This window comes from Ostrinia nubilalis, chromosome 24 (genome assembly GCF_963855985.1).
Source record: "Ostrinia nubilalis chromosome 24, ilOstNubi1.1, whole genome shotgun sequence".
Taxonomy (NCBI): Eukaryota; Metazoa; Arthropoda; class Insecta; order Lepidoptera; family Crambidae; genus Ostrinia; species Ostrinia nubilalis.
In genome coordinates, this window is record NC_087111.1 from 783,200 (window position 1) to 795,935 (window position 12,736).

At 38.1% G+C, this 12,736-nt stretch overlaps 1 protein-coding gene across 1 annotated transcript in view; it reads left to right on the plus strand.

The window, feature by feature from the left end:
* Positions 1-12,736, plus strand: part of LOC135083727 (octopamine receptor Oamb) — a 166,689-nt gene that overhangs the window by 127,014 nt on the left and 26,939 nt on the right. The window contains exon 4 of the mRNA XM_063978450.1: positions 9,826-9,968. Within this exon, the coding sequence (XP_063834520.1) occupies positions 9,826-9,968 (143 nt within the window). The remainder of the gene's footprint in view (positions 1-9,825; positions 9,969-12,736) is intronic.

Genomic DNA, 12,736 nt, shown 5'->3' on the forward strand with positions numbered 1-12,736 from the left:
TTAGATATCAATCTCTAACTATGAGTTCAGATTTTATTGCTGCCTAAAACTTCATCAATCAAGAAGGAAAGAACAACACTATTTAAAACAACACAATATGCTTTTTACCTGAAATAGTTACCACTCACTACGGTCACGTTGCATTCTAAAAATAAATGTATCCATGAAAATGTAATTTAAATGAAACACAAAATTAATATAAATTCTTAAAGTTGCAGTCATTTGTTTCGTGTTTCTGTTCAAACTTGACATCAAATGAAAGATCCCTCGTCTGGTATTTGCCACTGAATGTGTCGCAATTGTACAGCGGGTAAAGCCATTAAACAAATGCTGCATTCTTTGCCCTAAACACTTCGCCCGAGGCCAATTAGTACGAGCCAAAATTAGCCGGCGCGGCTAGGGCGGGCGGCACCGCCTAACGTTAACGATTGCTTAGCAACTCGCTTGTTAACGCGAGTTAACTATGTACCTGGTTGAAGAAAGTGGTTGAGGCTTTTAAGACGCAGCTAATTGCGGGTCATTTAATTGGATTCAAACATAGAGATATAGAGAGATGCCAACTAATGCGCTGAGTTCGGAACTCAGTGTCGCTTTAGAAATTCACACACACAAAGTAATCTAAACATAATTATGTTCATTATCCACTGCGGTATCAGTACTCAACGTTCGAATAATCTTTAGTACTACGCAAGCAATGTAAACTGTTTACATTATTACATCGCTGCTGTCATTATTGCTGTCACGAGCAATGTGTTCTGTTTTTGGGCATATTGCTGCGACACCGGCCACGCCCCCTTGTCACATCTCCCTTTAGTTTCTGTGATCTGTGAATTCAAACATTCACACTACATACTAAATTGCTGTTCATTAAGTAATGTAATAGCTACACTACAACCTGAATATTATATTTTGTAGGCTTTTTAGACAACAAAAACGGATTCTACTCGTATACGAGTTCCATACGAGAGCCAAAAAATAACATCTATACTAATATTATAAATGCGAAAGTAACTCTGTCTGTCTGTCTTGCATTCACGCCTAAACCACTGAACCGATTTTGATGAAATTTGGAATAGAGATAGTTTGAGTCCCGGGAAAGGACATAGGATAGTTTTTATCCCGGTTTTTGAAACAGGGACGCGCGCATTAATGTTTTTCTGTGACAGTTTTTCTTCTTACTTTTTACACGCATCTATCAAACATTCTCGACAGCGAGCCAAAATAAATATTTACTTATTGATATTGCAATCTTATGATGTTACATTACTTATGTTTGGTCTACACTGGTTTTCAATAATAATAATAAAAGTGATATAGGCACTATGAATATATTAAGAAACAGACCTATGACTAAGTTAAGAGATTACTTTCCTCTACTAAAGTAGCTGAGAAACTGATCACCAATTTGTTAACCAGAGCTTAGTCAACTCGATGTTAACAATAAAGTAACATAAGAATCGGGTCCGAGACCAGGTCAAGAGAGCAAACCTGCCTCCACTAAAGTTTATGCAGAAAGTCACCACCAATTTGTGTGCATAATCACGTTTTCTCTCGCACTCACACTGATTATGGGTGACGTCACACACAGACAGGCATAGCGTTGTTTATAGTCAACTCGATGCTAATAATAAAATAACATAAGAATCGGTCCCGGGTCTAGACAAAGTGCACATTTTGATTGCGATCACCACCAGTACACCAGTCAAAAAGTGGTCGAAAAGCCTTTTTTTGTATGAAGTTTTGACGGATTCGATTGTCGATTCGATCAAAAAGTGCATTTAGTCTAAGGGGTCAGGTAAAGTGATCAAACCCATCTCCATTAAAGTTAACCCACCTCTGCTAAAGTTTACGCTGCAGAAACTGACCACCAATTTGTTAACCAGAGTTCAGCCAGTCAACTCGATGTTAATTCGCGGAGCCGGCCCGCACATTTAATATCACTCGGCCGTCCGACCGAGTGACACCAGCCTCCATTACCAGATTAAATCTGGATTTGTTTGTCGACACGGACCCTGTGATTTACATGTTTTGTCCCACTACCCTCAGTTCAGGCTTAGCATTCATTTGATTTTAGCCGAGTAGTTGTATGAATTTAATTAAGTTTCAAGATGTTTTCCGTTGATTAAATAACTTAATTTAACTTATTTGTTTGGGTACTATTGATCTAATAAAGAACAATACAAAACAAGTAAAACTTTTTGTGAATACAAACATAAAATTAATGTTGAAAATTTAATTAATAAATTAATTATGAATTTGACAGTCGTATTTAGAACAATTAATTTATTAATATCGTTAAAACATCAATAAAACATAACCTACACATAAAAACATAATGATTCTCATCTAGTAAATAATATCTCAGACATACTTAGGACGTCCACTGCTGAACATAGGCCTCCCCCAATGCTTATTATATTGCCCGGTTGGTAGCGACCTGCGTCCAGCGCTTTCCTGCTACCTTTATGATGTCATCGTGGACGTCCTATGGCTGAGATGATGATGATGATGATGATGAAATAATATATTAAAGGCAGTTTTCCTCAAAAAGGCTGCAACAACAAATTCTTTTTATTAAAACCGGCCACTGGTAAAGATCATCCTGCCTTACAAAAAACACAGCAGTAACAATTCATCAGTATTGACATAGAAAATGCAGTCAAGTTACAGTTATTCTTGTGTGAAGAAGGTTCCGTATACTCTAACGAAGCACTTTTGAAAATTGCGTTCACAAAGAGATTTGTGTAAGTGAATAACATTAACACAATACTATGTGTTTTGTCACAGTTTTTTTTATATATTTAGTAGAGTATTTTATGTATTAGGCATTGCGAGGCTTAGGATGTATCGGATAATGCCAAAATTTTATTTACATAATAATGCATAAAATTGCATGTTTCAATAAAAATAAGCAAAAAAAATATGAACTTTTATTTCAGCCTTTATTTAATAACGTAGGTCTGGCGTTCACTATTTCTTAGTCTATTTGAACCATCACAATAAAAGCTCAAAAACTGTACCCCCAAAATTACAATTTGCCTTTTAAAGCACATCGTTCGTTCTAGTTTCCCAAAACTATTGGTTCCTAAGAAAATCTGCCAAAACATGCACGGATCCCTAAAAACAAATAACTCTTCCGACACAATATAAAAGCTACAAAAGGGAATCGAACGAGTTTGTTACAGATATAAAGTATTGCATACAATCCCGGACGATGTTGGTCGACTACTGAGAAAGTAGTTTGAGTTTTATGATATTTATTGAACAGTTTGCGTACCCTTTGAGAAAAACAGGTTGAGAATTTTTAATGTATATCATCAGCTAGCTGTTCTAGCGAACTTATCTTCATTAGAAATAATGGTGGTTATAATCCATGGGATGTTTTTTTTTAAATCGGTCAAGTATTTTCGGAGCCTGTTCATATATCTACAGGGTGTCCCAAAATTAGCACGTCACTGGAGGTAGCTGAGTCTAAGACGCATCGAACAAGCCTAATATGTCCATAGAAAAGTTTCATAAGTTTTAAGATATGACCAATTTTATTTATTCATTTCCATAGAAAAGTTTGATGAGTTTTGAAATATGACTCATATAAGTTATTTTTAAAAATGGACTTAATATACTAGTTAGATGCGTCTTAAGCTCATTTGCCTCTGGTGTCAGTGTGACGTGCAAATTTTGGGACACCCTGTATAGTTAAATAAAGAAGATAGGATGAAAGTTTCTATTTCAGGCAAGAAATAAAAACCTTGAGTATTTAAACTTGAGCAATGGTCACAAAACTGGAGTCGAATAAACCATTCCAAATAATTTATGAATTAATTTAGTTGAATTCATTAATCTTCGTAATCACAATGATTTCCGCCATGTTTTCGGCCAAAAAACATTCGCTCGCCATGAACCCGGCTCGTTGTAATTAGTTCGCATTTATCTTTGCTGTTTTTGCTCATTGTCCTTGTCAGATCTGGGCAGACGTTTGTAGCCATCTGTTGTTCTTGTTTTATGGAATCATGGGATTGTTTTAAGTTTAACGGATTCAACATCAGGAATTTTATGGTGAACCCACTCCTGACACAAACATAATTTAGATTAACCAAAGAGATTATAGTAATTGGATAAACACCAAAAATATTGGCAACCAAAGAGAATCTATAGGTGCTTCATTAAATTCATTTTGACATAAAATATATCGGAAAATAGCGTTTTTACAGTTCATTAAATTATGCACATCTAGATACTAAGTATTTGATTGTTTGTTATTAACCCTTAAGCTTAAGCTAAGGGTTAAAAGTCTTAATAAGATCATCAGTTCCTTAAAGTTACATACATAGATAGACAAAACTAAGAAATGAAAGATTTATGAAATTGGGGCGTATTACAAGATGACACCAAAGTATAAATCTTAACACACTAATCAAACTGCAATTGATCTTTAACATTAAAAACTTATGCTTGACTATTTATAAATCGACCTTCATTGGTTGGGTTTTTGTGGTGGTCAAGCTGTAGATCCTGGCTACACAGGAGTTGCAGCGGTGGGAACGAGAGGTGGGAATAGTCCCGTTATTTATAAATCGAAATCTACAACAGTTCTGCACCAACCTTTACAGACATAAGAAACCTGACCCTTTTTCTAATAAAAACCTTACGGCTGGAGGGTTAGAAGTTTCTTTATCCGCGTGTTTTCAATATTCTCCGATGATTTGTTGGCTCCAGCTGCAGTGGAACTATTGAATTGAAATGCTACTATTGTTGTCCCGTTTTACTTTGGGTGAAATTGTGGTTTCTTTCTTGAAAATATTCAGAGTACCGCCATTGAAAAAACTCGTTAAATATTCTACTGAAAGTTTTAAAGTTGTAGATTGGAATCTGGCGATTTCTTGAATATCTCATGAATATTTAAGTTCACATTTGATTCAACTAAGGCTCTAATAAAATTACTATGGTTAGATGATCACAACTGAGCTCGATCTTCGACTGTATCTTCCTTACCATCACCTTGTTTATTTATTTCTAGTTAATGTACAGTCACGGAATGAAAAGGTTCGTCAGTTTTCAAATTGATTCCTTCAACGAATCGCGAGCACATAATAATATTACCTTTTGAAACTATGTTACAGAATAATCTCGAGTTAGAGAAAATAATCTTTAACTGTTCGTCAGTAAAGTTCAAAATTATTCAGATGAAAGTTGTTTGACGATTTAACTTGTCAAGAAGATTATTATGATTGACTAGCGGCCGCCCGCGACTTCGTACGCGTGGATCCCGTTTTACCTCCTTCATCTATCTTACGCGGTTTAGATTTTTTCATACAAATGTTTTTTCCCGCTAACTCCCGTTCCCGTGAGAATTCCGGGAATTCTTTGTTATAACTAAGCTTTAAGTTTACTAAGGTACCTACATGAAAAATTTGAAGCGTCTAACTTAAGCGGTTTAGATTTTTCATACAAAACGATTTTCCTACTAAATCCCGTTCCCGTGGGAATTCCTAAGTATACTATAACCTGCCCAGGAGTATGAAGAATAATTGTACCAAGTTTCGTTAAAATCCGTCGAGTAGTTTTTGTTTCTATAAGGAACATACAGACAGACAGACAGACAGACAGACAGACAGACAAAAATTTTACTGATTGCATTTTTGGCATCAGTATCGATAACTAATCACCCCCTCATAGTTATTTTGAAAATATATTTCATGTACAGAATTGACCTCTCTACAGATTTATTATAAGTATAGATAAACTAAAACCTTCTTGTTGGTTCAACCTGCCATTATCTATTAAATAAAAAAAACTACATTTTGTAACATTGCACTGATGGGATAGAAAAATAAACAAGCAAAACCTTATTCGTTAGCAAACGTCATATTTATTTAAATGTTAGCAGCAATGTTTCTTGCACGGTTATGTTGGCAGGTTTGACTCTTACAGTACCTAGTGCAAGCGAAAACCGACACTAAGGTGACGAACCTTTTCATTCCGCGACTGTACATCGCAGTTACTTTTGGCTTTTTAAGTTAGAGTGAATACTTGATCGTAGCGATAAGCTATCGCTACCATAATTAACACTGAAAGAATTTACTATCAATATGTTGCTTTCCTTTTAACCTATTAAAAAAAGGAGGCTTCAACTCAACTGTTTTCTTTCTCATTATGCGTGATAGAAACCTTACCAGTTCTACCCGCCAATTATCTTAACGAACTACCCACAACGTGCCCCCACTCGCGTTCCGGACACGATCCGTCAAAGTCGCAATCTTTCACGCCATTCATGCGGAGTGGGATACATTGCTATTGTTACGTTGTTACCGATATAGGTGTTAATTATGTATTAAAAAAACATGCAAAGTTTTATGTAGGTTGCTGTTAGAAGAATATGGTAAGAGTGTCTCTAATAGACTCTATTTTTAATGCTCTATGATCAGAAATGCAAGAGAACCAAAGTGATCGACATAGCTCGCAGAATTGCTAAAATCAAGTGGCATTGGGCGGGGCACATAGCTCGTATAGACGATGGCCGTTGGGGCAGAAAAGTTCTCGAGTGGCGACCACGGGCTGGAAGACGTAGCGTGGGCAGGCCTCCTACTAGGTGGACCGCCGATCTGGTGAAGGACGCGGGAAGAGCCTGGATGCGGGCAGCGCAGGACCGTTCATTGTGGAAAACCTTGGAGGAGGCCTTTGTCCAGCAGTGGACGTCATTTGGCTGAAACGAACGAACGATCAGAAATGTAGTTGTTTAGGAGTTACAGTACAATCCCCATAGTTTAGGATGTTTGTTTCTGGGACCTGCCTCCTGAGGCAAACGAGTAAACGGATCACCTTATGGTAAATGATTACCGTCGCCCATAGACACCCGCAGTCTCAGGGGCGTTACAAGTGCGTAGCCTGCCTTTACGATATAAATATGCTCTCTTCTTGAAAGATAGAAAATCGTATCGGTCCAAAAGACAGTACATTCTACAGTTTGGTTATGCGGGGCAGGAAGCTTCTAGAGACTGGATGGCTGATGCCCATCAGCCATGCAGATTCATCAAAATAATTAAAGTACTTTTTAAAGAAGATGTAGGATACTTAAAGCCTTAATTTAATTTACACTTTTCTCACTTTGTCTTGTCACAAACTCATTATTTCGAACATCCATATACAAATTATCGCAAAAAGCGAATCAATGTCAACAGGCACACACTCAAGTCCGGGCGTCAGAACGAAGATGAAAACTGTTATTTATTCGATGCAGTAACGAAGAGAAATCTACTTCATTCATAAATCATTGTATATTGAAGGCGCCAGAGGCTACCAACCTTTATTGAAATTTTTTCGCGTCGAACTGCCTGAAAACATTTCACGATTTGAATTTTTTAGTTTTTTACTTTTTTGGTTTGCAGTGTTCTGATGTTCCTTTGTTAGTGGTGGGTAAAGGTAGGGTACCTACTGTAGATACTGAATAATTAATGAATAGTTTTATTCATAGCATTTACATAAGCCAGCACCAATTTAATGTTTAAAACTTTTTCTAGCGCGAAGTTATATTGAAATTGAATTGAATCTATGCGATAAAATGTATAACCAATAAAATCGTTTGATACATACCTATCAGTGCATACAGGGTGCATACATAAGGTAGTTGCAACCTTCAAACACGAAAAAAGCTAGATAAATGAAAATGCATTTTGATACGGAATGAAGATATTTTCAAAAAGTTTTAGAGCGTACAACCTGCGTATTAACTGCGATACTCTGTGACAAACCAAAATGTATGCGGGCAGAAACAAGTTTTTATTGCAACAATTTTTATATACGACTAACTTTTATTTCCATAACTCCCTTCCCTTTAGATATGAAACGACAAAAAGTTTTCAAAACGACCCAAAAACCGTCAATCTTTCCCCTCTTTCACACACGAATGACATAATTGCTTAGAAACTTGCCACATAACATGCAAGTTACAACTAAGCCGCCAGTTTTATTGCCCGAGTTTATACGAGTAACATTCGTAGTTATATTTCCCCAAATGTTTAGCGCCCCTGCTCTACTCGACCTAAGTGTGAAATGGTATTTTTATTTTTTATTTATGGCCTCCCCGCCCTAGAACGGAACCCTAAATAAAAGTTATGTCCGTAGTAGGCACGCCGACGCTTTTTTCTATTTCTTCATTAGAATAATGAATGTATTATACAATTGAAATATTATACGGTAAAGTTACTTCCTGATAAAATAGCGAACACATTATGTATCTAAAACATTTTCTAAATGGGTATGTTGCCACCCACAAGGTTATTTATGAGGTTCGTTCGTAGTTTCTTTATAGAAAAATATGTTTGTCTTGTGGCTCTACTATTGTGGCGCCTGGTGTCGCTTGGTGACGCAGTCCAATTTGGGAATCGAACCTGGTACTACCGGATCAAGACAGTTGAAATCTTTCAGATAGGATTATGTTGTCTTGATGTGGGGGTATGTAATTTAGATCGTTTAAATATTCAGCGTCAAAAAAAAAATAGACCTGAAGTTTGTTTTCAGGACGTGTAAAAGCGCTCGGTCTATGTATTTTTTTAAATCACTAAATTTTTTTTTTGTACATAACGTAATATTAACCTTACCGTATCAATCTCTATTGTTTATTCCTTTAACAATATTAGTATTCCTCGATGGCCGTAAATTCACAACGCCTTGGGCCAGTTTTCGCCGTTTCCTTTTATTAAAAAACTGTAATTTTCCGCGAGACTTGGCGTTCGAGCGACATTTTAACGGTGAAGTATGAAAAGGCATTTCCGTTTCAGTTATTTCTAAGTCGAGCTGAAATAAGCTGAAGTTTAGGGAGCAATATTTTTGCTGAAAAACAAAAGGAATGTGGGTTCCGAACTTGATGTTTTTTCCTTCTCTACCGGAAGAAGCAAATATTATATCTACTAGCTGTCCGCCCGCGGCTTCGCCCGCGTGGAATTTTGTCTGTCACAGAAAAACTTTATCGCGCGCGTCCCTGTTTCAAAAACCGGGATAAAAACTATCCTATGTTCTTTACCGGGACTCAAACTATCTCTATGCCAAATTTCATCAAAATCGGTTGCGAGGTTTAAGCGGGAAAGCGTAACAGACAGACAGACAGACAGAGTTACTTTCGCATTTATAATATTAGTTGGGATTTTAATGGAATTCACGGATATACCTACTTCTATTACGATTTTCTCGTTCTCCATAATAATAATATTAGTAAAACTAACAGGGCACCGACCGGCCAATCATGAAATCATTGGAGGAGGCCTATGTTAAGCAGAGGACGTCATGTAGCTGAAATGACGATGAAGATGCCACGGTGTATAGCTTATGATGTCGATGTCGTACTGCCTGGTGTCAGGTGGCGTGTGCATATGTCTTTAGATTCTGATTAATTATTTCGTTCTTCCTTCATAAATCTTTCATTTTGCAAGCAACTGCCTGGTAACAGCCGATGCAATTCTCTACTTTAGATCCCGATGAACCTTATTATTTATTTCTCCTTCATTCTTCTTAGGTCGTTCTTCACATTGCATGCAATTACTTGGTGATAATAACCGTGTACGTTGTGATGATGTACTAAACAATTATTGTTTCTTCCTAAACCGTTCTTCTTCTTGCAGGCAACTGCCTGATGATAGCCACCTTGCTGTGCACGTTTTTACATTCTGTTGAACCCATATCTTCTTCTTAGTTGGGCACTCATATCAGACTGGTCGTGGTTGCGCTGACGAGGTACATGGTGGGTGATCTCATCTCCTAGGGTAGCTCTCCTGGCGATGTGCTTCCATTTCTTTCGCTTTTTTTCCTAAGTTATTCTTCTCTCTGTTGCAGGCAACTGCCTGGTGATAGCAGCGGTGCTGTGCTCGTCGAAGCTGCGCAGCGTGACGAACCTGTTCATCGTGTCGCTGGCGGTAGCCGACCTGCTGGTGGGCGTGGCCGTGCTGCCCTTCTCCGCCACCAGGGAGGTCTTTGAGGTACGATAGGATATGTTCTAAATGCTCGGTCTACCCAGCTAGCTTATCGCCATAACAACAATGTTAACAGCCATGTTGTATTCTGGCAATTTCGGTAAATTCTGGATTTATCAAAGTAAGCCTGGATCGGGAAAACCTGCAAGTGGACGTGGAATTGCTGCCCTTTTCTGCCACCAGGGAGGTCTTTGAGGTACGTCATCATCATCCAGAGCCATCCTGCTACCTTTATGAGGTCGTTGGGTGGACGTTCTCAGCTGCGCTTTCACGTACATGGCCTCTACTCCAGAACCTTGCTGCCCCATCGGCCATCAGTTCTGCGTACTATGTGCCCTGCCCATTGCCACTTCAGCTTGCTAATCCGTCGTGCTAAATTTCTGAGGTAAAGTAACTTTACTACCTCATAAGACTGCTCATCGGAATAAATGTGAACATTATAATAGGCCCGATAACCAGACTGTCCTTCAAACTAACACTTCACCATAGGTGTGACAGACAAGGCATAGCGGTACAAAAAACGCTACAGAATGGAATATAGGAATGTGGTAGATAAATAAACACAAATTCTCTGATCTCTAGCTTCATTCCCGAAAGCCTGTAACGGCCTAGAAAGGCTGCTTGCTGTCCAGGACGATCGGATTTAAGAAAATATACATGTATCAAGTACAAGAGCCCAATTAGAAAGCTAACTATCACCAAACCAGGGAAAAAACCCAACTAACTATCATCTTTCTAAGTCATTCGTCTCCCGCTTTGCAATCGCGATCTGATTGTTCGAATAAAAAATACTCGTATGTCTCGGCTCGATTTGCCTATGATTCACTATCGGAAGTAAGAAGATAAAAATACACCTTGAAGAAGGTATTATGCAAAGATAATCCCGCATTTCAGTGAGCGTATAAAGTGTTACTCAACGCCAGCAAAATGTCATCGTCATCGTGGCGTAAAGCGTTTACTTCAACGGTGATATGAAAACACCTGCAATTTGTATATTTTATCAAAGTAAAAGTAAAAATTTCTTTATTTGTAGAGACTATTTAAATACTAACAAATCGTCAAATTTTTGCTTTTAAGGAGCCTCTACATGTCTATATTTTTACCAGCGCTTCGAGACCGACATTTGGCAAGTGCTGAGAAGAAGCGCCACAACAAACTCAGTCATTCTAGGTTTTTAAACAACAATGAACGAACTCTTGACCTGCGTTTCACCTGTTCAATGGAAAATGATGATCAGGCCGAAGCGAGCTACACCCAGAATCGTCAACCATGGAGGATCTCTGTCGGAACTTAACAATACTGTTAACATGTAGTTATGGCGACAGACTTAGATAAGATGGGGGTATCTAGCCAGGCGAATTTAGAACAGGACCTACCCCCAATCATACTTAGCAGAAAATTAACTCCCTCGGGAATCGAACCCGGGACCTCTAGGTCTGAGCATGTGGTCGTATCACTAGAACACAGATGAGAGTAACTACGGAACTAGTCAATCAGACTATCTGGTCGAGGAAGTCGAACCTTAACTTCGAACTCCTCCTATGTACTTCTGATTAATTTCGTTGCGGGTCCAATGACAGTTTAACTTTCTCCAGGGACAAACTAAGCTGTAGATCCATGCTACACAGAAGTTGCAGCTGTGGGAACGAGAGGTGGGAATAGTCCCGATAGTGCTTTATATTATGAGCATTTTATGTAGTGGTAACTAGGTTTAATACTATGTACTTACAGACCACATTACTAAAAGCATAACAAAAACTTGTCTGCTATTATATCAAAGCCTTTCAAAGCTTTCATGAAACGTTTACTCCACAAAGATGAGGATGAGGATGAAGAACAAACACTAAAGATCACTAATGAAGGTATTTCATTTAATCACTTTATATTCAGCCTCAATGAAACTCTATTGCTTATTATTATAAGGAACCATCGTTTTGTGTAATTAGAGGGCAGATGCGCCAAAGCTTATTTGTACCCGTATCTGCCAAATAAATTTCTACTCTATCTCCATAAAAATACAGTTGGTAATGCAACTGAAGTATTTTTATATTCCGACCAAACAAAACTGAGACTTGCAAGCTGAAACATAGATACCAACCTGTTGAGATTTAGCTCGTGTGGTACAGACATAAAGCTCATATTAGCATGAATGGTTTGACGGATGAAAGGGGTATTTCGCTAGTAGAAAGTGGGTGAACGAAATGGTTATTTCTGGGCCGACTTTTGTCTCGTTGTATTGAGGTTTTAAAACGAGAAATATTAGTCGTATCGTTGTAGAATTAGGTGAACAGGTTGATGACAGTCATAAGACTCCTACAATATAGAGCCTTTGGGCTCAACATCCAGATGGGACATAAGTATTGAAAAATAACTTCGTATTTGTAGTTTGCATTGGATATTTCTGGCTTTGAATCGATTTCATATGGTTATGGTTATGGCCATCTACATACATGATTATGGAAGCGTTGTTAACTTCTCGATCATTCAACGAAAAACAACACGCTAATGTTGAAACTTGTAATAAATTTCGTTCGTTCGTTTCAGCCAAATGACGTCCACTGCTGGACAAAGGCCTCCTCCAAGGTTTTCCACAATGCACGGTCCTGCGCTGCCCGCATCCAGGCTCTTCCGGCGACCTTTACCAGATCGTCGGTCCACCTAGTAAGAGGCCTGCCCACGCTACGTCTTCCAGCCCATTAATAAATTTATTCGTCGCATTTTTATAACACAACTAAAGCTTTATCAAGACCTGTCCTAAAGGCGTGATTGCCCTA